This window comes from Zootoca vivipara, chromosome 1, assembly GCF_965207765.1.
Source record: "Zootoca vivipara chromosome 1, rZooViv2.hap1.1, whole genome shotgun sequence".
NCBI classification, from domain to species: Eukaryota; Metazoa; Chordata; class Lepidosauria; order Squamata; family Lacertidae; genus Zootoca; species Zootoca vivipara.
Genome location: NC_142582.1, coordinates 29,523,403 through 29,551,049, shown reverse-complemented (window position 1 = coordinate 29,551,049; position 27,647 = coordinate 29,523,403). Strand labels below are relative to the sequence as shown.

General features: G+C 41.3%; 1 protein-coding gene across 6 annotated transcripts in view; it reads left to right on the top strand.

Annotated features, from left to right (window-relative positions):
- Positions 1 to 27,647, top strand: part of TANC1 (tetratricopeptide repeat, ankyrin repeat and coiled-coil containing 1) — a 134,554-nt gene that overhangs the window by 50,246 nt on the left and 56,661 nt on the right. For all 6 annotated transcript variants that reach the window (XM_060280045.2, XM_035132073.3, XM_035132091.3 and 3 more), the window contains one exon: positions 17,844 to 18,044. In XM_060280045.2, the coding sequence (XP_060136028.2) occupies positions 17,844 to 18,044 (201 nt within the window). The remainder of the gene's footprint in view (positions 1 to 17,843; positions 18,045 to 27,647) is intronic.

The window sequence follows — 27,647 nt, the reverse complement described above, 5'->3', positions numbered from 1 at the left end:
CTCTGGCAATCTTAACCATTGTTTGTTTGAAACAAGCCAACCTTGTGACCCATTATTTGAGATGGGAAGGAGGTGTGTAAACCTGAGGTTTACTCCAGCTTTTTCCCATCACAAAGAGCCATACTTCATCATAGCGCCCAAAGCCAGCTCAATGTCCACCAACATGTCAGGCAAAGAAGTACTTCCATTCACGGGAATTGGTTTCAATGCTGTTTGTGGCTCCTTGCAGAAGCAGAAAAATTATGCACAATAGATTCATGTTTCCTTAATGTACACACTTTATAGACAGTACACAGAATTCAGGTTTGCTTAATAACAGCATTTGAGTTACTTTGCCACAGAATTTTGGCACCGGTGCAGATTGCATAGCAACTTGATTATGTCTAAAATGTCAAATAACAATTAAGATAGGAAGTCCCATGATTATGAGTCATAGGGAGAGCTCTTCTGCAGGTTACAGAAAGCAGCACACGTGAAATGTGCAGCATAGACGAAATATTTGTGCAAGACCTTTCCAGGCAGAATATCTAGTTAACATCAGATTGCAAGCTTTGGGAGTGTAAATGCTTTAAATTTTTGACAACTTTCCTAAGTTTCAAGGGGTGCCAATAAACAAATGTGAGCAAATGTGTTGTAGCGGTTAGAGCACAGGTAGGCAAACTAAGGCCCGGGGGCAGGATCCGACCCAATCGCCTTCTAAATCCGGCCCACAGACAGTCCAGAAATCAGCATGTTTTTACATGAGTAGAATGTGTGCTTTTAGTACCGCTACAGCAGGAAGGTGAACAGTGTTTCCTTGCGCTGCTCTGGTTCACCAGAAGCGGCTTTGTCATGCTGGCCACATGACCTGGAAGCTGTACACCGGCTTCCTTGGCCAATAACGCAAGAGGAGCGCCGCAACCCCAGAGTCGGTCACGACTGGACCTAATTTCCCTTTTCTCGCGAGGAAGCCTATTCCGCATAAGGGAATTTCCCTTTTTAAAAAAGGGAGAACTTGACAGCTATGGTCAGGGGTCCCTTTACCTTTAATACTTAGATGCACAGGATATGTTACTTAAAGTTACTGTCCTTATCACTTAGCACAGGGATAGTGGGCATGCTGCCTCAAGACTCTGGGACTGCCAACTCTCACCAGCCCCACCCAGCATGACCAATGGTGAAGGCACCACTGGAGCACTTCCACGTTGACTACCCCTGACATATTAAATGAAAGTATTAACTGAGAATTTATTAATTTTAAAGTCAAAAGTCAAAGCACATTCTCTTTTAATTACCCCAGAAACAAGGCAGAAAATAACTGGACCACATATATCAAGGTCCAGCATTCAGCTGCGTTTTAAGGAAGTAAGTTCATAGAATTTATTGTCCAATGCTTGTCATGATCATTCCCCTTTAAACCACAATAGCTGCTCATAATTTGCTTGGCAGCTACTCACAGCTGTCTCTGGGATCCTCAAATGATTTAAAACAAAAAAATCAAAATGAACTGACCGGTGATGTCAATTTCTAATCTCATAGTGGCCTCCTGACCCTTATATGGGCGTAGGTCAAATATTACTTCCGCCCACTGTGGCTAAAAGAGTTGTCAGAGCAGGTGTGTAACCTACGCCTTGCATTTCTTTCTGAGAGGGAGTAGCTCATCTAACCGACAAGGCTGAAGTTCATTTCTGAACATAAATAATTTTGTCTCTAATTTCTATCTTAGTTTTTAGCAAAGCGAGTTACAGTTGCTAAGGCTGGCTATTCTGAAAACCCTGAAATATCTTCCATAAGTAAGAGATTCCCCCTTTCTTAAACACGGTAATCTCATACTTGAATAAAGTTGCCTAAGATCATAATACTGGTCTCATTAAAAAGGGGTTTACATAAGATCTGTTTTTTTCAAATAATTTAAATTCTCAATTCTGAGGCCAATATCTATGGGATTTACTAAATAATTACCAAACCACCAGACTTAACATAATTTTATCATTTATCAGGGAGTCCCAAAAACTATTTTAAAAATGTCTTTTTATTTGGTAATCATGTTGTGCTTATTGCCATGTCATAAGCATGACGATTGTGGTGCTTCATCAATTTCAGGTGTAATATGCACCCATGTCTATGAACCCAACTATTGTTGGAGTAGATAACCTAAAATAAATGGCAAACTCCACTTTTTCCTGCATTTGCCAAAGGGGAGAGCATCACAACAAACTAGGATTAGACCAGTTTGCAACTGCCAAACAACCAGTCAATGCAAACCAAGATTCACACATCAGCTTCAAACCATAGTTTCAGATCTTGGTTTGTTGGCCCCAAACAACCATTGCTGTTTAACCTAAGACAGATTTGATGTACTGTATATGTATGCCATGGTTTAGTGTTGTGTTCAAACCCAGGCATTATATCTTAGTCTGAGACTTCTAATTTGAAACATAGATGTGACCTTTGCATGTCTTTGAAGCTGTCTGATTAAATACAGGTATTTGGACATGGTTGCCAACTAAGGCAGTAGTTGTGTTTCCATGATATGCTTCAAATGCTTTTTGATAAGCTTTAGTTGTCAAAATATATTTTTTGATTTTGAAATCTTAAGGCTTATTAGGCTAATCTAGTTGGCGATTTTGTTTTGCTTTGTAGCCCTTCTCAGATAAACTTTGAATTTTAAGTGAAAAGAACTTTCTGGCATGAAAAGTTCAGATCTGTTAGTTTTAAATGTTGAACTTGGGCTGGAATCTTTTCAAGTTAGAGTTTGACTTTTGGTCATTCTTCTAAATACATTCCTCAACAGAAGATGCTTTGTTTCATACTGAATATATGAGTCTGTTTCTGATTCATTCCGTGCTGCTGTGCCCATTTTTTTGTGGTTCTTGGTTATTATAAAAGAGTTCAGTACAGTGGCATTTCTGCTGAGCAGTAGGTATTTTGTGTGGAATTACAGTTTCCAGGGAATATTTTTAACTCCAATGAGATCTTTAAGTATCAGCACTAGTGTTTTATATTTAAATGAACCATAGGCATTATTTACTTCAGAATGGCCTAATAATTGATACTGTTGCAAAATTATGGCATTGGATCAAGAGACGTCTTGCATCAGTGAGAAGACTTCTGCTTGCGCAAGACAGGACAAGCCAAAACTCTCCCAATTTCTCCATCCCTCTGCAACCCACTGTGCTCCATCACATTTGACCCTCAGAAGTGCCTTTTCAGGGGATATAGGAAGCCCTGTTGCACAAGACAAGTCTCAGAGTTCTGCTTTTGTGTTGTCTTTCACTTAGAACAGAGCTTTCCAAACTGTGTGTCGTGAGAAGTTAGTATATCAACTGCAGTGTGTAAGTGTTGTTTTTCTAACTAGGCCAATGCCTTTTGTCTTTGAACCAGCATATAGCTACTGTAATTACAAAAAATCACCATATTGTTGGAGTGAACTATTCACGTCCATTCTTAAGACACCATTCCTTGATCATTTTTTTCTAGCGACCCCATTTTTCTTCAAAGTTTGTCACAATTTTGTTTTAACAATTGCATGTTTTCAGTTTCTGACATCTTTAGTCTCAGATGTGCACAGTTCCAATTTCTGTTCCTTACGTTCTACTGAAAATTCACCGCTTAAGATTTCTACGGTAATTATAATCTTTTCCCTAAATGATAGGGCTGCTGTTGTTATCCTTTAGTTTTCCACTGCTTTCTCTATGTTTGATCACTTTATTCTTTTATTTGATCATCATTTTGTTTGTTTTTTAAGTGCTGTCCTTCCTTGGTTTAATTCTTAATGCTTTCTTTGAAGTTCCTGTTAGTGGATTTTTATCTTCTTTCTCTTTATCAGTTGGTGTCACCATTAGATTATGTTCTCGGCCATCATCTTTGTGCATTTCACCCTTTCTCCACTTTTGCTAAAATTATTGCTTCATTTGGTTTTCAGTATCACATTATGCAGATAACATCAGGATTTAGCTAGCAGATGTATTCCTTACTTTTACCTTTGGTTCTTTCAAATATTTCTAACTTTACTGCTGCAATTCTCATAATGACATTAAATGTTTCCTTACTTTGAAAAAATAAGACTGAGTTTCTACTTTTACTTCCCAGATATTACACTATTCTTGTTTTGTTTTGTTTTGGAAATAATACCATACAGTGGTACCTCGACTTACGAATGACTCGACAACCAAATTTTTCGACTTACAAATGGGGCAAATGGCCGCACGCTTACGAATGTCTCGACATCCGAAAGGAAACCACGGCAGTTTTAGATAGGGATTTTCTGACTTACAAATTTTTAGATAGGGTTGCTTCGACTTACAAATTTTTCCATTTCGAATGCATTCCTATGGGAAATCACGTTTCCAATGGCGCTTTTTGACCCACGAAGGTGCTTTCGGAACGGATTAAATACATAAGTTGAGGCACCACTGTATTATAATAGCTTGGGTGCTACCTTTGATTTTTGTGACTTTTTAATCAACCCCTATAATCTTCCATCTACTTCTTTCTGTTGGGTCCAAGAAACCCTTTCATTTATGTTCTTCCATTAACTCATACATATTTTGCTTGCTGGTATTCTGGTTCCCCCTCCCTGCCCCTAGTTTTTTCCTTGAATTTGTCTATGCATTTGATTCAACCTTACAACTTCCTCCTGTGTTTTTGCTTTAGGGAGTGATTGGGCAACAGATCATATATTTTGTGTGTGGAAGCTGGCAGGTTCAATTCCTGACATTTCCACTTAAGGTGATCTGGTAGCAGATGATGGGAAACATCTCTGAGTTAGTTGCTGGAGAGCTGTTGTCAATCAGAGAGAGAAAATAAACTGGTGTAGATGGATTCATAGTCTGTCTTAGTATGCAATAATAACTAGGTAGGCTGAGCCCACGTTTACAATCCCTGCCAGTACCCCTCCTCCCAAATTCTTCCTGAGGATAGGAATCACTTAATATTGTGCCTGTTCAATGACTTTGATCTGAGGTACTCATAATGTCCATTCAGCATTAAGGGATAGAGAATAAATAAATGATTGTAATATAAGTTATAATGCAAAAGAAATAAAATGGTTGTTTCGGCAGCAGATAAAGGAATACAACAGGAACATCATGGACGTAAGGATGGGAAGTCAAAATGGAAGAAATCATTATATTGAAAGTAAATTGAATAATGTCAATTTTTGTGTAAAAAATATATATAATTAAAAAATACTGTCCATTCAGCATTGTGACGAGCAGGGCCGGCTCTAAGGCAAGGCTGGGTGGCGCAGGGCGCCAGGAGGGCGCCGCGCTGCGCCCGCCCGCCAGCCGCGCTCGGAAACGGGGGGGGCAGAGGGATAGTTCGCGCCAGGGCGCCAGATATGCTTAAGACGGCCCTGGTGACGAGTTCTTACACTAGTGTGGCAACGCCTGTACACTGGAATTCCCTGACTATTGGCATTAGCAGGCATTCTCACTATGTAGTTTTAGATGTCTTCTGAAAAGTCTTCTGTTTCAACAAGCCTACTGAGATGCATGGTTTAATTACTTACATGTGTTTTAAATTTTTATAGATTTTCATCTTTGTTTTTTATGGTGATGGGCAGTTTCCAGCCCAATGATTTCTACTTTTGCAATGGAACTTCCCTCCTCTCCTTTCCTGTGCACATTCTACCCCACCCCCCAGTCTGCTCCAGAGGGTTGTGGGGGAAACCCTGTGTCAGATTTAGGGTGGGGGAAAGGGAAGTTCCATTGCACAAGCAGAAATTCTTGTGCTGTAGGTGTACACTGCTTGGAGAATTTTTAAAAATGAAGCTGATTATACATTTTTTTCTAACTAAAGAGAACAAATTAACCTTAAACACCACAATTTTTGGAAACATTTGGTTGTGGCAAATTCTAGCTGCTGCATCTGTGGAAGAGAGTTATCTGGACTTTGCCATACAGCTTGAAAAAAATATGCACGCAGACAGTGTGCACATCATGAACATTGAGGTGTGTTAAATCATTTGGCCACTGTTTCTGCATTCTTGTACAGTGGTACCTTGGTTTAAGAACAGCTTAGTTTATGAACAACTTGGATTAAGAACGCTGCAAACCCGGGAGTAGGTGTTTTGGTTTGTGAAGTTTGCCTTGGAAGCAGAACATGTTGTGTTCCATTTGTTAATTGAGTCCCCCACTGCTATGGGAAAGCACACCTTGGTTTAAGAACGCTTTGGTTTCAGAACGGACTTCCGGAATGTATTAAGTTCATAAACCCAAGGTACCACTGTACATATGTCAGATTAGATAGATAGATAGGTAGGTAGGTAGGTAGGTAGGTAGGTGATAGATGGAACATAAATATTCTTAAATATCATCATAGTTTAAAAAAAGAATCTCACAGGAAGGATGTTTTTCCTAACGTCTTGCTGGGAGTACAGAGCTGAATGGACATAGTTCTTATGTTATTCAGTGGTATAAATAAATGTTGCTTAGTCCTGTCTTTAGCTTTGCATGCATGGACATATGTCTCATATTGCTTTACAGTATATGGCTTTCTCTTAATTATAGTGTTTTGAGATGTGTTGTACTACAGGTCAAGATAGATGTACTTTCTTACACATGTCTAATAACTGATGCCTTAATAATTGTGTGCATTTCTTAGACTTGTTTTTTACAGACACTGCCCTTCATCTGTAGGCCTCAGGGTGGTACTCATCATCAAAATACAAGACGAAAATACATAATAAAACAAGAACAAAAACAAAACAAAAGAATACCCCCCAAAAGCACATTCAAAAGCAGGCATCCCCAAACTTCGGCCCTCCAGATGTTTTGGACTACAATTCCCATCTTCCCCAATCACTGGTCCTGTTAGCTAGGGATCATGGGAGTTGTAGACCAAAACATCTGGAGGGCCGCAGTTTGGGGATGCCTGTTCAAAAGGGTATAGGATGTTAATTAGCCAAAGGCCTGGTTGAAGAGGAGCATTTCCGCCTGGTTCCTAAAGGGGTATAATGAAGGCGGCAGCTGAACCTCCCTGTGGAGAGCATTCCACAAATGGGGAGCCACTGGGAAGAAAGGCCCATTCTCGTGTTGCCACCCTCCAGACTTCTCCTGGCAGAAGCACACACAGCAGGGCTTCAGGTGATGATCACAGTGTCTGGGTAGGTTCCTATGGAAAGCGGTATTGTGGTCCTTAATGGTTTAAGACTTCAAAGGTCAAATTCAGCACTTTGAATTGAGCCCAGAAACTAATTTGTAGCCAGTGCTTTACAGGTGACACTGCCTTGTGCTAGTAAAGGTAAAGGGACCCCTGACCATTAGGTCCAGTCGTGACCAACTCTGGGGTTGCGGCGCTCATCACGCATTATTGGCCAAGCGAGCCGGTATACAGCTTCCAGGTCATGTGGCCAGCATGACAAAGCCGCTTCTGGCGAACCAGAGCACATGGAAATGGTGTTTACCTTCACGCTGTAGCAGTACCTACTTGCACTTTGATGTGCTTTCGAACTGCTAGGTTGGCAGGAGCTGGGACTGAGCAATGGGAGCTCACCCCGTTGGGGGGATTCAAACCGCCGACCTTCTGATCGGCAAGCCCTAGGCTCTGTGGTTTAACCCACAGCGCTACCCGTGTCCCTTTACAGGTGACACTGCCTTGTGCTAGTACACACTGCTAAAATCATGGGTGTTTTGCTTTTGTTGCTGCTAGAAGTTAAGCCATGATTTGGTTTGGCATTGCATTCACCTTTTAAAACCATAGTTAAGTTTAACTATTATTTAAAGTGACTTGAAGATGAAGCCAAAGGAGCTAACGACGTTAACTTCCCTAGCCGAATAGTTTTGTATCTTCCCTTCCCCTCCACTTCATAGCTAGGTGGGGCAGAGGTAGATAACTGAAATATAACTTGAATCCACAAGCTTCACAAATACATTTGTCTGCTTTAACTTCATAGCTGCTGTGTCCCAGTTTCATATTGCTCTTAGGCTCCTTCCATCTTATTTTATCTTGAGCATATAATGCTCTTGTATAGATTCTTATCATGAAAACTATATAAGTTGGACATTGTGTGCATTACTATAAATTAGATTCCCACTTCGAAGGTTAAAAGAACTGGAATCGTAGAATTAGGTAGACTTTGCATTCTGAGGTGCGTATTCCCAAACATTTTATTCATGTCCTTAACTTGAGAGCGGCATTCAGGTCTTGTATACAGTGGTGAATTTTAAGCTGTCGTCTTCATCGTGTTTGATTTACATAGACTACAGAGGCTCTAAAAGTTTCTCATGTTGCTTATCCCTTTTTCAATTGATGGATTAGATACGGGATTCAAGTTCTGTTTTCAAGCTTGTATGTCTTACAGAATAATTATTTGTAGTATCATTATACTGTCTATCTTTAAAAGATGTTAATCTGATTAAGCCCTTTAGTTGCATCTGATTTGCCATTGGGAATTCAGTTACATTTTCAAGACATGCCCCTTCTTTAGCACCATCATCAGTTCACTGGTTATGCTGGATGCCAGAGATAAAACAGTGAAAGTATAGAAAATGAGAAGTTAGCAGAAAGCCAGATTGCATGGAGTTTATTTGATATTGCTGGAATATCAGGGTGCTCCAGGATTGAGAGGTGGTGTTTTATTAGATTTATAGGTCAATAGTTTTTAAAGAATATTGTAGTATAAAGGAGTTATATGAAAATTTATATTTGTGAATATTCAAATGGATTTTCAGTATGTTAGGCACTTAATAATTACTTTATTACAGATAAATATTTGACTGGATAGGTGTGTACATAAAATACAACAAATATGTATTTCAATGTATGGTCAGTTGTGAGTGAGCTGTATTTATTCAGTGGATTGATAATAGCTAAATCAGGCTTCTAGTTCTCTCTTAAATACTCTGTTATTTTCTGTTTCTAGTCATCTCTGTTACTAATGGTTGTTTATGATCAATAAACTTCTTAATTTATTAATACAGTTCTTAATACATGTAAGTATTAACAGGTCTCTATCACTTAAAATAAATTCCTATAGCATATTAAATCAGAATTTGACAAGCACTCTTGGTCTCAGCGCCTCAGGTTGTGACTTGCGTTATGAAACTCTGAGGCATAGTTTATACAATTGTCACTAAACAGTGGTCCATGAGCCTCAGGTTTGTGTGTTCCCCTTGCTATCCCTTCATGTGTGCAAAGGAAAGAGTCACAGTTTCACTTTTGACTAAGCCTCAGTTTCCTGTTACATATGAATTCTGGTAACTGTGGCTTATTTTAACTCCTAGATAGTTTGTTTTATCAAACTAAAATAGGGATGTGGAACCCGTGGTCCTTCAGATGTGACCAAGACAGCAGTCCAACGACATCTGGAGGGTCACAGGCTCACCATCCCTCAGCTAAATTTAAAATACACCATGGGTGCCTAAGTCTTATATAATGGGGCACTGTGGCTTAATTAAAAATAGAAGTGGAAGATTTGTTCTCCTCCTCTTGCATGTGAACTCACAGGAGATAAAAGTGATACAAGTGGACAGTCTGTGACAAGGCTCACTCTGGCTTAGTTGCAATAATTATATTGGGCTTAATTTTTTTTGCCTCTTGGTTGGTGTATCTTGGTTACTCATTTTGCATTAACTGCATTCATAATACTTCAGAGTATGTGTAGATAATTCAGACATCAACTCTTGCTGTTTATTTTGCAGCTACCAAAGCCTTTGACTGCTTGAACAGGTTGTTATTATGCGTGCTTCTTATAAAGCAATCTCTGTGTTAATACATTTAACACCACTTATTTTTTAGGTTAATGGGACTCTGTGCCAAATAGTAAGTGTCTGATCTGAAATACTTTCAGGCATAAACAAAAATTAAGTAGAAGATCAGGAGAATCTTTATTTGCACCAATCACTAGCCATAGTAATAAAATAAAATGTACTGAAGATAGAGCTAAAGGCTTAGCTATACAAAATACACTCTAGAGGTTTACATCAGGGGTCCCCAAACTTACCCGGCTTTGGGCTGGTGCCCACTGTGCCGATCGCGCGGCGGGCCGGAGGAATGTTAGAGGCGTGGCGGCACGCTTCCAGGTCGGAAAAAAGCGCCAAAAATTGTTTGTGTGCATGCGCATGGGCCTCCCCCGACCCGGAAGTGCACCGGAAATGACGTTTGCGTGCTTTTTTCCCAACCCGGAAGCGCGCCACTGCACCTAACCTGCAGTGGACCCAACATGAGGTATGACTGTAATTTTTTTTACTTTGGACTCTCAAGACGACGTCCTAGTTGCAGTAAGACAGACAGTAGCACAAAACAAGGACTATCATACACCCGGGTTTTCCCGAATGTCTTGGAATCGCTAAGAAATATGGTGTCTGGACGGAGTTTTGCTGAATCAGCAAAAGGTCTGGGAAACCCTGGCAAGGTATGGCAAGCTGGGCTATTTTTATTTTAAAAATCAAAGAAAATACCAAAAGCTCAACAACTTGAACTGGAAAAACAATGCTACAGATTTTCACTTTTGGGAATCCGTCAACCCTAACAAAACTCAGAATCAAAAGATGGACACACAAAGCAAAAAATGTCTTAATTTCATTTGGCAATATCCTTTATTGGAGAAACTGTCGAAAATAAAGACATTAAAACAAGACAATATAGGGGACAACTCCTGTCGGCAGTGGTATGGTTCATGCAGTGGGTCAGACAGGAACCAAACAGAACTTCAACAGCAGCTTCACATGGGACACTATGGAGAGATTTGCTGGGAGGACAAAAACAAAACCCAGTATTCTGAATATTAATAGAATTGCCTGTTTAGGGGAAAAGAGGGGGAATCCATTATTAGCTGTTGTTATGTCAGTAATTCAAACACTGCCTCTATCTTCCGAACAATAAACCCGAAAAACATAACATTGTTAAACTAATATTCTCCTGAGCTTCCAAACTACAACTGGGTGTTAACTGCTGGTTGCCGTGTCCTTTTTGAAAGGAAGCAATCCTCTAAATATCATGTGGGGTGTGGGGTAGAATTAAAATTTGAGTATAGCCACAGAGAAGAAGTTGCAAAACCTGCAGAAAATGCTGCTTTGTTAGTTTAAACCAGTCATCCAGGGTAGTTGTTATGACTACTGCTGACACTTCATTATTGGTTCAGAAGGGTCATATAACACTGAACGACAGGAAAATACTCCACAGTTGCAGCTTTTTTATGTGTAAGTAAATTATTAAATGTGCTGAAATCAGGGGTGACTAATTACCATTTTGGGAGCCTGGTATAGCCCCCCACCCACCGTTTTTCCCCTGGCCTTCCAAGACACCTCTGGTTTTTGTAGCAGCAGCAAAACGAAAACAAAAATAAACACTATGCTGGGATGGGTGGAGGTCAGTGCTGTTGTTAGGGATGCAAATTGTTCACTCCCCAGCCATCGGATTAATCATTTTATGAGTGGAGAATGGGGTGGTAGTCCTGTGGTGGTAGCCCTTCCAAGAGTATTATTATATTTTGGAGGGATGCGTTTAGTAAGAGAGTTGAGGCACAGAGTGGCAGAATAAGCAGATGGAGCAACCTGCAAATTTGAAAAGCTATTTTGTTGTTAAAGGAATTTGTATCACACCTAGTATTTCAACATCTGTTGTCACTGGTGCACCAGAAAGAGCATTATAACCCTCCCTCCTCACTTGATCTGCATGGACCATGAGTTAAGGCTGTTGGCTTTCGTGCCTGTACCTGTATGAGTGTCTTGGGTGGCCCCACCCACTGCTGGTAGTGTTGGCCAAGGGCAAATGCAGCCCTTGAGCAAAAGGAAGGAAAAGAAAAAAGCGACTAGGCACCCCTGCTGCTAAACCATTAAAAATCTGATCTTGGAGAGAAACTACTTTAATCAGCAATTTTGGCTAAAATACCTACAGATTTTAAGACCAGTCATGTGTATTTCCTGAAACGAATTAAGTGCTTCTGTGCATGCGCATGGCGCACAGAGTGCTTCTGTGCATGTGCGCGCAGCAAAACCCGGAAGTATACACTTCCGGGGTTGCCGTGCCGTAGCCCGAAGATTCCGTATCCAAAGGAATACGTAAGTAGAGGTACGACTGTACTGATATGGCTACTTGTAACATGAAAGTGTTGGTATTGTTGCTAGGGTTTTCACAACCCATGTTAATGATGCTTTAGTTAGAAAGTTATACTGTACAAACACTGGTGCTTTTAATGCTTGGAATACACACAACCCCCCTTTGTGCCATACTTGCTGGCCTCCATTCCCCTTTGCCCAGCGGCTCCCTTTGTAAGCTTCTTACTGTTCCAGATGTTATCTAGTGCCAAAGGGTCGAAGGTTGAACTTGGGTCCAGCTTTGTGCAGCCCTTCCCCATCATTGCAGTAGCAGTGTCATGACTGAAACTGGGTGTGTGTTTGGAGTGGAGGTCAAAGCAAATATAAAAAATATCCTGCATGTTTCTGCAGGTTGTTTTTTTGTTTTGTTATCTAGTTTTGCCCATAAAATAGCGAGTGGTCTCAGAATATCGTGACCCTCTAGCACTGCTGGTGCTAAGCAACCTGTTCAGTCTCTTGAATTGAACTGAACTGCTTTGTTAACATCCGACTGTCTCAGGAGACAGTGGAGGTGTGCACCTTTGGGGGCAAAGTCAAACCGTTGGAAGGTTGTAGCACTTGCGGCGGCTGTAGACACAGATACAGGAGAGACATGTTTTGCTGCAGCTGAGGCAGATAAAGGTGTCTAGTTCTGCTGCTGCAGACCCACTAGGGCAGGGGTGTCAAACTCAAATTCATCGGGGGCCGCATCAGCAGTTGGTCACCCTCAAAGGGCCGGTTGTATCTGTAGGACTATGTGTCCACTCTTTATTATCATAAATTATTGTCACTGCATTCAATTATTACTGTTTTTGGTAATAATGTAAGTAATAAATAACTTGGAAAAGACCCTGATGTTGGGAAAGATTGAGGGCACTAGGAGAAGGGGACGACAGAGGACAAGATGGTTGGACAGTGTTCTCGAAGCTACGAACATGAGTTTGACCAAACTGCGGGAGGCAGTGCGAGACAGGAGTGCCTGGCGTGCTATGGTCCATGGGGTCACGAAGAGTCGGACACGACTAAACGACTAAACAACAAAACAACAAATAACTAACATAGTCAGAATAATGGCAAGTAGATATTCAAATGTACAATTATTGTACAATTTATTGAAAAATGATTTTTGGTAACTGCACTGGGTGGTGGAGGCTCGCTAGGGTTTCATGCAGGACCTTTGCAGAGCTACTAGTACCTGGAGATGCTGGGGTCCTTCTGCATGCAGGACAGATGTTCTGCCAGTGAGCCACCACCCTTCACCAAAGGGACTGGCTGAGGTTGACTCACTGGAGCTGTTCTCCTGGTTCCAGGGTTTAAGGGCCAGAAGTATAAAGCAGCATCCTATGTTTCTGAGGAGAGGGGAGGGGGAAGGAAGGAAGAAAAGAGGGAGTGGGAGGGAGAGAGGAAGGAAGGAAAGAGGGGAGAGAAAGAAGAGTAGGAAATAAGGAAGGGAATAAAGAAGGAAAGAAAAAGAAAGAGGGAGAGAAGACAGAGATAAAGAGGGAAGTAAGGAGAGGGAAAGAAAGAATAAGAATGAGGGAGAGGAAGAAAGATGGGAAGGACGGAAGGAAGAAAGGAAGGAAGTAAGGAAGAAAGAAAGAAAGAAAAGAGGGAGGAGGAGGGATAGAGGAAGGAAAGAGGGGAGAGAAAGAAGAGTAGGAAAGAAGGAAGGGAATAAAGAAGGAAAGAAAAAGAAAGAGGGAGAGAAGACAGAGATAAAGAAGGAAGGAAGGAGAGGGAAAGAAAGAATAAGAACGAGAGAGAGAGGAAGAAAGAAAGGGAAGGGGGGGGTCGCCGCCTTGATTCAGCACCAGAAAAGAGCGCGAAGGGACCCAGGGGCAAAAAGCATTTCCCGTGCAGCGTGAGGCAGCGGGTGTCTGTTTTAGGAGACGTGCGTAAAGCCTCAGAGTTGCACGTTCGTGAGGCTGAGCCGCTGCTGAGCTCACGTTCAGGAGGATGAGCCGCGGCAGGAGGAGGAGGAGGTGAGGCAAGAGAAGGAGAAGGCGGCGGCTTGCCGGGTCGGTGCCCGGCAGCACCGTACGGAGAGTCCCGAGCCTCTGGCACGCAGCAGTGCTCTGTAGCACTTTGAATCCTCCTCCTCCTCCTCCACGCGGCGCTGCTGGGTGCTTTGTCTGTGCTTCAGCAGCAGCAGCAGCAGCCGTTTCCAGGCGCCGAGCCGTGGCAGGAGGAGGAGGATTCAAAGTGCTACAGAGCACTGCTGCATTGCAGAGGCTCGGGACTCTCCGTGCGGCGCTGCTGGGCGCTGACCTGGCAAGCTGCCTCCTCCTTCTCCTGCTGTGGCTCGGGGTGCTCCACGCAGCGCTGCTCCAGACGCCTTTCTACCCCCCCAGACCCCAGCTGTATGTTGGCGCTTTGTCGGTGCGGCGCTTCAGCAGCAAGGTCCCGCTGCTGGGTCCCGCTGGCTGGGGCGCTCGGCGGGCCACATGACGAGGTCTGGTGGGCCGGATTTGGCCCCCGGGCCTTGTGTTTGACACCCGTGCACTAGGGCATTTCCCCCTCTCTGTGCTCCTCCCAGCGGTCATTCCTCCTCTGGTCAGTGCTATGGATACACATCCTGACTGACTTGTCTCCAGGCACTGCAGTTGTCTGCAAGGGATTCCTACAGGAATACTAATGGAATAATACTAAGGAGCGAGATACAAGGGACTTAATTCAATTGAATGTCTCCACAAACAGAAGAGGAGGAGAGGCAATTTTTCCTGGATCTGGCTTTCCACATTCCCCCTCCCAACCTTCTCCAGGTTGTTGGAGGAGTGTGGCATGCTAACCTGCAAGGGGAAAGGGGAAATCATTTTTAAAAATTCTTCCCTCCTCACCATTAGCAGACACATTCACTGGATTAGGAGCCCTTCTGCACTCAGGTACAGCCAGATTGAAGACATGTTGAATGAATTAAATATACATACAAACACCCTCTTCCTCTCAAATACTTCGGCTAAATCTGCCTGTTTGTTTCATGAGAATTGCAAATCTAGCTAGCTTCTTTCTCAGCACTTTATTTAAAAGTGTCACTGACAGAAATGACATTCGGACAGAAAATAGCCTGTTCACTTGGATCCCTGCTTGAGAGGGGGATTGCAACAAGGGACGTGATGATTTTAGATACTGAGAAAGGCATATTTTAGATGCCTTAGTCTGGTTTTGAGGCTCTTCTAACATCTCAAATACAGATGCATGTGAATATTTGTTGCAGGAAATCCCCTGGCAGACAAGCAGAGACAAAACTGGGTGCGGACAAAGGCATTCATATCAAACAAAGGAAGTAAATAAATTAGATTAGGGAATATATTGTTGGTGTATTTCTCAGGCTGCAATCCTGGACCTGTAATTTTTTTGTGAGATATTTTTTGTAGTTGCTTTAATTGCAGTTGCAGTTGTAGTGGAAGGACTGGACATAAATCTACAAAAACACCAAAAGCTCAGGGAGTTTGCATCCAAGGAAATATGTATAAGATTTCTCTGTTGACCACTTTCACTTGTGTGAGCCAGCATTTTTCAAATTAAGGAGTTTTTTTCTCTAATGAGTATAGTCATCGCATATAAACCCCACATATAACCTTAATATTCTCATAGCACTTTTCAGTGATGCTCAAAGTGCATTACATGTTCAGTTCAACAATCCTACATATGGGGCACAAGTGTCCTGAAGTTATGGAGGATTTTTTCAGGTTGGGAAATGGAGGATTGTCTAAGGCTGTCTATTGAGCTTGTACTTGAAGTGAAAGTTTAACCTGCAGTAGGTTTAATGGCTTATTGCTTCTTTTGGAATATTACATCTCACCAAGCTATACTGTTTATATTTTGAAGATAAAATGCTTGCTCACAGCTGTCAGGGTTATTGGCCCTATTTGAACGATCACATCTTTGCTTAATAAGCTGAGATGTGTGCAAGCTTATTTTCCGTGTGCTCCATGTTGCTCCCATTTTCCTTCCATTCTTCGTTGTGCTGCAGTCAGCCAGGAACTACTGGGAACCTATAATTATGAGATGGTTTATGATCAGGCATCCCCAAACTGCGCCCCCCCAGATGTTTTGGCCTACAACTCCCATGATCCCTAGCTAACAGGACCAGTGGTCAGGGATGATGGGAATTGTAGTCCAAAACATCTGGAGGGCTGAAGTTTGGGGATGCCTGTTTATGATTCTGGCATGTTCTGAACCTGGTAACCATAGTTTCCTGGTTTGAACAAAATGGGAAACTATGGTTAGTTGAAGTTTTCCAGATTTTATTGCTGTATGCAGGAAAGAGAAGAGGCTGCATCCATGGACAAAAGTCTCATTCACATCACAGCTTATTAAGATATTATCATATAAATGTGGCCAATGTATGGCTGGTCTTTATTGAAAAAGCCTGAAAAAGCAGTTGTCTTGGTTTGCTGTGATAAACAGGAATGTCCTAATCTGACGTTTGAAATGGATGAAATTTCCTTCAGAGGGGAAGGATTTGGGGGAAGATTTCATAGGCTGCTCCTGTTTCCTTAACCATTGTTAAACAATTGAACAATATATTTGTGTGTGAACTTGCTCAAATTAGGTGATAGTCTTCAAAACCACCATTTTTTGACATGCTGTAACAGCAGAATCTTATTACATGTTCATTTGTCAGTGCCTGTTTCTTTTAGATCAAAGGAAGTGGTAGAAATAAATTGATTAAGTAAAGGTGAACAGTGTTACGTGATTTGGACTGTGTTCTTCAGACGCAAGCATATATTTCAAAACTGTTTTTGTAGTGCTGATTCATATTTTGTTTGTAGATTTACAGCTCCCCACAGCCACCTCTTCAAGCAGGATCATGTTCAGCATATATATGAGCATATTTTAGAGTTATTAATAGTTCTTTCTAGAGGAAGACCTGGGAAAGGTTGCAGAGGGCCTGACTCCGGTAGCATTTATGTGTGAACTATTTGAGGATAACATGTAATCCTCCTAAGAGAATTGTTTGTTTATACTTCTGCTCCCTCCTTGTCTGACTTCCCTGTTACAGACTGTACAGGATGTAAAGCATATAAACTGTTTATTAAACAGAGTTGTTTGTGTGCATGTAGCTGGTGATAATGGGAACATAGAGGCATTTAGCTGCCAGAAGTAGGCACCAATAGGTACAGGTACCATCATTCCACCATCATTAGTTCTTATGAGAGATCACAGATTTAGCCACTTCGGGAGTCATGATACGAGATGTTATATTTGGATAAAACTTCTTATGCCTAAAGTTGGGCTTTCTATTAGGGAACAAGATTATTTTAAAGCTACAAATATTGGTATTTATTTAAAGGTCCAGCAAATACATACAACTTTTATTTTATAGCAAGTTACACTTGTTTCTGCCCACTCTTGTCTTTAAATATTTCCCCTTCAGAGGCTACTAGAGTGGAACAAGATAGGTGTCCAGCAGAAAAGGGTCGTTCATTATTTATTTATTTTATTCTTGGACCGTAGATCCCATTTCCCAGTAGGGAACTTAGACTGACAACTTGCTTGCTTCCCTTTTCAAAGCCATTAAAAAAATAGATTAAATTGTCCCCATATCAAATCACCAGGCAAGGACCAGTGACGTAGCACATTGAGTAGCCTAAAAGCAACTCTTTTCACAGTAGCGTTATAACTGAAAATAACATTTGTGTTTTTTTATCTATTACTCATCTTTTTGTTTGTGGTTCCTTTCTGTAACAAATGTCTGTAATGCCACTTAAACCAGCCTTTGCTCTATTGCTGTCACAGCAAGGCTTGATACAATGGAGTTCTAGTATTTTCGTATAGCTTTCTGTTAGTTTGCTGTGTACCTTTAATACCCTTCCTTCTTTTTTATTATTTATTTTTAAGGTGATTCATGCTCAGAAAGTGCACTACAGATAATTGCCACATCTGGCCACCATGCAGATTTCCCCAGTGGTATCCAGCCTGCACCGGAAGATGTCTACAGAATGAACTTGGCCAAAGGAGTTTCAATGTCTTTGCCATCATCACCTTTGCTGCCTCGCCACGCCTACTTGATGCAATCAAGAGCAAGCAAAAAATCTCCAGGTAAGTTAAAAAAATATTTCTCAATTCCTACAGTAAAACAGTACTTGGTTCTTTCCTTCTAGACTCCATTTTCTGCAACTGTTTTCCTGATATCCTGCTCACAGTATCACTGATAAAAAGGCTTATGTGGATTGCCTCTAGGTAATAGGAGACAGTAACCTGGTTCACACATCATGCTAAGCCAAACTACGGTTGGCCACATTTCCAACCTTTGGGGAAACAGCATACAGATGGTGAGTGGGGTTAGAGACCAAAGTGGGTGGAGCAATAGGTGTGATTCTTACTTTGTATAGAAGGCCACACACACAAAAAGGCAGAGGTTTCTGTGCATAAACATGCCTTTCCATGTTTCATCCTGGCAAGCAAGAGGCATTTTCATAGCTCAAGGGCATATTCCAGCCAAGCAAAAGCACTTGAGGAGCCTGGGGAGGTTCCTGAGGGCCAGATGGAGATACCTGGGGGGCTGTAATTTGTCCCCTGGCCTGCAGCTCCCCACTGCTGGCATAGCATGAATGTAGGGGTCCTGTAGAGGAGAGTGCATGGCTCCTGCCCAGTGATTCTGCTGTGTTGTGCTGCACTGACCTTGGCTTGGTGGGCTGCCTGAACACAGGTACATGGTTTAGCTCCTTTGAACAAACTGTGAGCTGTAAACCATGAGACAAACCTTGGCTACATCTCATGGTTTGTCTGGGGATTGCTAGACCATGAGCCCGGGTGACACACTAAGCTAAGCAATGGTTTTGCTCAACTTAGCTGCAGAACAATTAACCAAGAGCAAAGTAGCTGAGTTCATCCCTCCCAGAGCCCACATGCTCACCATGCTAAGCCGTGAATTGACTCAACATGATGTATGAACCAGGACATCATCTGGATGAGCTTACCTGATACTGAATGTTTTCTTCCCTACCTTCACACCATTAGTTGGAGAACATAGTTGAACTTGTTACTGCTACACAGAATGTGTCCGACGTCAGAGAGTAGGACCTTTACATATTAAAATATTGATTGCTATTTTGGGGAAACATGGTGGTTCAGTGTCATATTTGGCCCATTGCTTTAAGCTCTGATACCATGCAAACTCTGCAAAGCATCATTGCTCAGTGGACTGAACCCTTTGTAGTTTTACAGATGGTTTCAAGACGCTGTTTCCATTCTTAAGATGAATTGATTTACATTTATTTTCTAAGCTGAACGTAATATGATATAGGAAGGGAGGGAAAAGGCAATTCAACTTTGTGATAACACCTCCTGAAAGCTTTTGTTTGTAGCAACAAGCAAATGTCTGTGTACATATCTTACTAAATAAGGTGTGACTACAGGCTTCCTTTTTATCAGCTATGCGCAACTCATTCCAGCACACTAACATCACTTTGACTCCACCAGGCCTGGGACCTCAGTATCTGGTGAACTTTGCCAAGTGTGTTCTATCTGCAGAGACATGAAGTAGTTTTGGTTATTCCAAATGATCTAGCCTTGGGGAATTTTCTCAATGAAAGGAAGTAAGTAATAAGGAACAGTTATGTGTCAACTAATCTGAGCCCAAAGTAATGGTGCTTGGTGATAGAACAGGTAAACACAAATGGCAATTAGACAGTCATCCCTTGGAGAGGTCTAATAGATTTAATTATCTGGGGGTTTGTTTGCCCAAAATGGCCTATGGAACAGTCATTGGCAGGAAAATAAACTGAATGCCCAAAGTTCAATGCAGTGGGTATTGAAATTTGCCAAAGTGAAGAGCGGGGAATCTTGGGCTGCCAGCTCTAAAAGCTTTTTCTGCTAAGGTTGATATATGGGGCAGAAGTCTGGGGGCATTTCAGAGTCCAAACAGTTCTTCCAAGTACAGTTGTGCTTTACAGGGTCTCTGTACTTTACAGGGTAAAGTACAGTTGTGCTTTACAGGGTCTCCCACCAGGAACACCCACAGCATACCTGTGGGGGGGGAGCAGGATTAATGCCAATTTCATGGACTATCTTCTTATTTTTTAAACAGAGATATTTGGTAAATAAACTGGTAAAATAATGTATGGTAGAGCACTCTCATTTATCCTCCCCAAACACCTAGCTAGCTAACAGTAAACTATTATCGAGGAAATATGGATTTGATCCAGAGGCCCTTTTCACTGCCGAAATCCCACTTAGCCGACAAAATATTAAAGCACTCTTCCAAAAATCTGTTGCAGAACACGAAGGGATGCAATTACTTTATACAGATTTTCCAGCACTTTCCCCACCTTGAAATCATCACACCATGGGGAAGAGAAATACTTATCTGAGCTAAATTCACATTTTCTCTGCAAAGTGCCCACAACTCTGCATATTTTCAGACTATGAAGTATAATTTTTGGGGGATTTAAGAAAATCCCCAGAGGTCTGCACTTTTGTGTCCTTTAGTAGAGTACACCCTACTCTATTTGATGTTCTGCAAATGGCAGGAAACATACAGGCAAAAATATTTTAAGCAATCTTTAGTAGTGGTTGCTACCCACCAAGATAGGGATAAGATTAAATATCTGTTGTCTGGCTAAATTCACGGTGAATGCAACTCAACTTAGACAAGGCCATGTGGCCTCCCTCAGGATCTAAGATTCTGGGTTTTTTATGCATATTTCCTCCCTGTATAATTCTTATGTATAATTTATGCTCATATGTTTCTGTTTGGCTGCAACCTGTTTGGTTGCCTGATTAATAAATTCGTTTTGATGATAGGAAGTATCCAATACATATTAAAATATTGTGAAACTGGAGAAAGGATGCATAGAAGAAACTGTAGGTGACTTTTCAAAAATAGTATTTTATATATTTTTTACAGTTTTTTTTAAAAAAATTAAACTGTAGGCATAGATGCACGATTGTATGAATGTTATCAGCTGATTTTTTTTTAAGTTTTAAAGTATTATTTTGCCTTGGTACTTTATTATATTGTAAAGCACCAGGCTGAAGTTTGGTTGGGATAACCACTTGCTGTTATGTCCTTTTTAATCTATTTTTTTCCACTGTTGGTGGATTTTATTTTGGCTAGCACTAACAATAATATACTTTCACTCCCCTGGTTACTTTTTCCTAACTATGAAACTTTTTTGGATACATATATCAATTTTCTTTATTGACTTTATTGGAGTCTTCTTGTATCTTAAGCACTTATAAAAACCAACAACTTCGGATTTCCTTTGTCTCATGTTCACATTTTCAACCAGGGTCAAGGACCCTGTTTAACAAGATTGCATAATTCTTAGTGATTACCCTATACATAACATAGTCCTGGATTTTCATTCATCCAATTTCTGTTAAGCAACCACTTATTATAAGAAATAAAGAAGTTTTTATTTCTTTTGAACATGTAGTGCTTCTCAACAAACTACTTCAGCATACTTTTGCAAATGTCACTTATATTGAAAGTATTAAAATTCAATTATGTAGTTTTGATACATAAAAGTGGTATTTTCTAGTCAAGATGAAAGGGAAGCACAAAATTTAAAACCTGTATTTTAGTGTCCCACTTGAATTAGGTGAGGTTTCGTGGAAAAAAGCTGCTGGCTTTTGAAAAGTTGGCCTTGTCAACAAGAATTTATAGCTGTGATGAAATCAGATCCCAACACCCTTGAGTTACCAGTATTGACAAGTCCAACTCGTGCTATTTCTCTCTCTCTCTTGCGTGCGTGCTCTCTCTTTTGGATGTGTGCACCCAAGAGAAAGTGCATTACATTTGATTTCCCCCAACCTCTTGTTAATTTGTGTTTTTTAAAATCACCCTTAGTGTTATTTCTCTTAATTTTATTGGCTTAAATCCAGCTTGTTAAACCCATTTAAAGCAATGAGTTTTAGTATGCCTGACTCTGTTCTATTTAGGCCATAATAAAATACTAGAGATTGGTTGCAATGTTCCATTTGCACCACATACCTCTACTTGTGCAAACTGCACCTACCCTGCTTCTGCTCCTCCCCTGCAACCTTCATGCATCCCAAAAATATGTTCCAGAGGGTTGGGGGACCTTCTGGAGCAGATTTGGGGACATGGGGGTCGGCGAAGGAGGAGAAAGGCAAGTTCCATGAGGTTCACTGGTGCAACGTTGGAGTCTCATCTTACCGGTATATATTTTACGAGTTCAATATAATGTTTGTCTTTTAAAAACCTATATTAATTTGGGTAAGATGCCATCTTATTTATGTAGTATTTTAACTCGCTCACTTTGAGTTCATTGTTTGCATCCGTCTGTCTCGGGAGAGACTATGGAGGAGTGTGCCTTTGGGGTGAAGTCAAAACGTTGGACAGTTACATTGCCTGCACTTATAGCATGATGCACAATTATTCCTGAAGAATAATAATTTAAAGTAGAATAGTTTAAAACCAGCCATTCAAATGGGTTTGCAGACTTCAGTGGACTGCTGTTAAGAGGGAGGGAATTCATAATGCAGAGGGGAAAGGAGTGTGTGAGTTCATGCCTGCTTTTCTTTTAGGCCGAACCAGAGAAGGCACAATTCCTGAACATGTTTTTAGAAATGTGAGTAGCAGCTGGGAGAGGGAAAGCTGCATCAAGGCTCACTGCACCCCTCTACCCACTGTGGTCCTGATGACCAGGGTGTGTGTATGTGGATTTTTAGAAGGGAGAAAATGAGTTAAACTCTCTGTCCAATTCCTACAATCCTGATGCTGTCTCCCCCACCCAACTTAATATTGCACCTAGTTGCACCAATAGCTCATCGTTATTGGCAGAATTATTTCTGCATCAGACCTCTGAAAAGAAGAGCTTTTGGATATTCTTTTTTAGACATGCATGTGCCTTCAGTCAAAACTGAACCTTACTTTTTGGCCAACTCTTCCGGCTAAAATGTATGCAATATTCTGGGCTTGGTTGGAAGGCAAAGTCCATTTGCTGTCTTGGAAGATGTTGTGTTCACTCTTCCTTTCTTCCCACATGGGTAAGATAAAATTGTTCCTGCTTTTATAGGAGAACTGGTCTGTGTTGCAATCAAACAGGATGTGAGAGATCTAGCCCACATAACGGGCAGGGTGTTATGGGTTCCTATCCCTGCAAATATTTCCTTTAGCACTTACCGGTAGGTTTCCATGGCTTAACAGCCTTTTTGTCAATTAGGGACTGCTCATGTGCATGTAGTTAAATTTACGAGGATATACTTTCACAGTCCGGGAAAAGGCAAAGTCTCTGAACCTTGCTGAATTTCATCTACAAAATATTTGCATCTACATTATTAAGTGTTGCCATAAAATAGAATTTTTTAAAAATCCAAACCCCTCCTTTTCTACTGCAAGGCCTTTAGGACGGCTTACAACAAAATCAAATGATATCCAATTAAAAAACCCATTTAAATTAACAACTTGTAAAAAAAAGGAAAAAGTAGGATAGAAATTGAGCCAGCTACAGCAAAATAGCAAAAATACTATGTATATCACGCATGAAAAAAAACCAACGAAAATAATAGTATTTAAGTTGGCACCTGAAAGATATCATAAAAGAGCCTCTTTGGGGAGGGTATTTCACAACTAGGATGCCACAGAGAAGACTTTCTCTTGTAGCTACCCAACTCATCTTCCAAGGAAGGGACACCAGGAGTTTCAGACTATATTTACATTGCATTTAATGTTACATGACTTGACGACAAGAACCTAGAAACATTTCTAAAACATTAAATAATATACTCTTGTGTACTCTTCGAAAAGTAGTACCTGTCAAGCAGTCTGAAGTAAACAAGCTGCCAGATTTTCTTTAGAAAAAGAAGTTGTGGAGAAGTTGTAAAACTTGTTGTCTGCCTAGCCAGAACCTGAATCCTTGTTTGAAAATCATGAGGAAAAAGCAGGGAAGCTGAGCGGTCCCTAAAAAGACTGCTCTAGCTATAAAGCTACCATAAGTACAGTCGTACATTGGATCCTGAACTCCTTGTGACTCGAACGTTTTGGCTCCCAAATGTCGCAATCCCGGAAGTGAGTGTTCTAGTTTGTGAACGTTCTTTGGAACCCGAACATCTGATATGCCTTGGTTGCCGAACGTTTTCGGAAGTCGAACGGACTTCCGGAACAGATTCCGTTCAACAGCCAAGGTACGACTGTACTTTATAGAACACCTTTCACATTCAGTGTCTCCTCTGAAATAACAGGCAGCTTATTTTCTAAGTGAAAAATGTGGAGAAACCTTACCACTTGATAAAACTCCCATTCTTTGTACCAGATAGAATGTCTGCACCCTATTTGCACTAATTCCTATGCACAAGCAAACATGTATCACATGACCAGTTCACCATGTTGGTAAAGTTATATTAATCCTAATTTGAATCTTTAATGTTTCAGTGCAGTTCTATGCCTGAGTTCAGAAGTAAGCCCCATTGTTAATTAAGTCAAAGTTAAGTACAATATAGTGGTACCTCGAGTTACAAACACCTCAGGTTACAAACGCTTCAGGTTACAAACTCGGCTAACCTGGAAGAGTTACCTCGAGTTGAGAACTTTGCCCCAGGATGAGAACGAAATCGTGTGCTGGCGGCACAGCGGCAGCAAGAGGCCCCATTAGCGAAAGCACACCTCTAGTTAAGAACAGTTTCAGATTAAGAACAGACCTCCGGAACAAATTAAGTTGGTAAGTGGAGGTACCACTGTACTTCTAAGTCTCATTGATCTGTTTCACAAGTCACTGTTAGGCACCATGCAGATTCCCAGAGAGGATTTCTCAGCTACTTTGCTCATTGGCTCCAACTCATGGTTAATTGAGGAGAGAGCTTAACCATGCGTCAGGGTTCCGCTGACAAGTTAAGCCAAACCAGAGCTCAGCATGGAGCAGGAGTAAAAAAAAAAAAAAGAGCAAGGCAGCTGCAAGCTCCTTTTTGGGAACCTGAACATTCATGCTATCTACCTGGTAACCCATAGTTTGGATTACTGTGGTGTGCAAATCAGGCTATTGACTTTTGTATTGTATTTTGTAATGTATTGACAAAACATTGAGTTAAGGGTGTTTTTAGGGCTTGCCGATCAGAAGGTTGGCGGTTCGAATCCCCGTGATGGGGTGAACTCCCGTTGCTCGCTCCCAGCTCCTGCCAACCTAGCAGTTTGAAAGCACGTCAAAGTGCAAGTAGATAAATAGGTACCGCTACAGCGGGAAGGTAATCGGCGTTTCCGTGTGCTGCTCTGGTTCGCCAGAAGCGGCTTTGTCATGCTGGCCACATGACCTGGAAGCTGTACACCGGCTCCCTTGGCCAATAGAGCGAGATAAGCGCTGCAATCCCAGAGTCGGTCACGACTGTACCTAATGCTTAGGGATCCCTTTAACTTTAGGGAACCTTTGGCGCTCCAGATATTGCTGAATTACAACTCCATGAGCCCAAAGAAGCATAGTCCATTAATGGTCAGGGGGTGATGGTATTTCGGACAAAACCTGAAGGGCCGAAAGTTCCCTATTTAAAGTCTCCCACTGAAAACTGTTGCACTTCATAGTGCATCACTGAGACTCTGTCATGCCTTTTCTCTTGAGGAGTCTTGAAAGATGGATTTTGTCTTTACATTCCTAATTTCAGGAGTCCACAAAGATTGATTACGGTGATAGGTGGTGTTTGGGTCTGTTCAAACGTAACTCTAAGCTGTGCTTGCATAGTCCCTCTTTGCCTGCACCCCTCATCATTTTATATGGCTGTGCCTGATTTCCGATACTTCCTTTTGATGAATTGAAGGTTAAGGGGTGATATGATAGTCATGTTCAAATATATAAAAGGATGTCATATAGAAGAGGGTGAAAGGTTGTTTTCTGCTGCTCCAGAGGAGCGGGCACGGAGCAATGGATTCAAGCTACAAGAAAGAAGATTCCACCTAAACATTAGGAAGAACTTCCTGACAGTAAGAGCTGTTCGGCAGTGGAACTTGCTGCCAAGGAGTGTGGTGGAGTCTCCTTATTTGGAGGTCTTTAAGCGGAGGCTTGACAGCCATCTGTCAGGAATGCTTTGATGGTGTTTCCTGCTTGGCAGGGGGTTGGACTTGGATGGCCCTTTTGGTCTCTTCCAATTCTATGATTCTATGAAGTGTGCCGATTCATTGCTCTGTGTGCAAGCAGAAACTGAGTTGTCACTGAACAGGATCAGAAGTCAGGAATCGCCACATAAGAAGGGGAGAGTGCAGGACCAAGAGTCCTCAGGGCTCATTCAGTTATGAACATGTCCGCTTTTTCTTAATGGTAAATGGCTTAATCAAAGTGGTGGAATTTAATGACTGATTCTGGAAGTTTTTGTATATTCAGGTCCCTTCACTACTGCTCCATTGTTCTGAAATCTCAGATTTTTCATTTGTGAGAGTGTGGCCTCCTCAGTTGCTTTTCTTTTTCTTTTTGAGAAGTCCCCAAGTATGTGCAGCTCTTGGTATGGTGTTTATACATTCCTTTGAGAATGCTAGTGGCTGCTTTTAAAAACTAAAGGAAAATGTGACCTCAGCATTGCGTTTCCTCTGTGTCTGCTGCTATGAAAAACATTTAAAGGGAAGCTACGCAATTCCAAATGACAGAATCACAACTCTTTCATTTTTAGAATTGCCTTTTCACCATCTCTTGCTTATTAATGCAATCCTGCTTTAAAATGGTTGCCCATCATTGTTCCGGTGTACTGTATCTAATTATAGTATTACTTGCCGTATACAGGCCAGAACAATTGTCTTTTGAAAGGATGTGGTTTGCATTTTAGAGGGAGTGCATTTTAGAGTTGCTTTCATTCTAAACAGGCCTTGCTGCTGCTTTTTATTCATGTTCTGATAAATATCAAATAGCACCCTCTGCTGGTTTGTTATGCATATAAAACCATGTCTTTTTTGCATGTGTCTTTCATTGCATTGGAAAATGTACAAGGATCAAAGCAGAGTTGCTTTACTGATCTTTCTTTGCATCAGAATGCCCAAATACTGAAAATACGCAACTGAAAAATCTCTCAGTGCCGATTACTTTCCCCTTAACATCTTTTAACCTTCCATGCTCGCAGAGTGTATGCTTTTGGATGAAGGTGGAGATTGTAATCTACATTAAGAGATTTATCATACGATAGTGTGTATGTGGCATTAATTGCCTCAGCTAATTTAAACAGTTTTGATATTACAAAATAAAGAAGCACTTCTGTGAAAAGTTTTATCTGCTTTAAATCCTTTGTATGTAGCTAGACCAGCTGGAAGCTGGTGAAATCAATCCTTTCTGTTGCTTAACCCAAAATTAACACACTTTGATTTGCTTCCATCCTTGAACTTTTGTTTATACAATCAAAGGGTAAACCCAAGGGCAAAATAATTTTGCTGTGCAGAATCAAACGCAAGACTTATTTGCTCACCTTGATTTATTATCTTGAAGAAACTGGCCATATATAAACAATACCATCAGTATCGCACACTCATCATGTAGGAGGGGAACATGCTGTCAACACCTGAACTGGAAGGGATGCAGTAAGCCAGAGTAGGGACTGTGCTTGAGGCAGAAACTCGTTCTTTATGTACTGTTATCTTCCCAGTTCCCTTAACACTGAGTGATGGGGAAATGAAACAGTCCTTTCCACAGGGTAACTGTGCTAATGCAAATCTAAATTTCCGACTTCTTGCCTGCCATGAATTCTACAATTAGGCTTGTTTTTCTTTAAAGA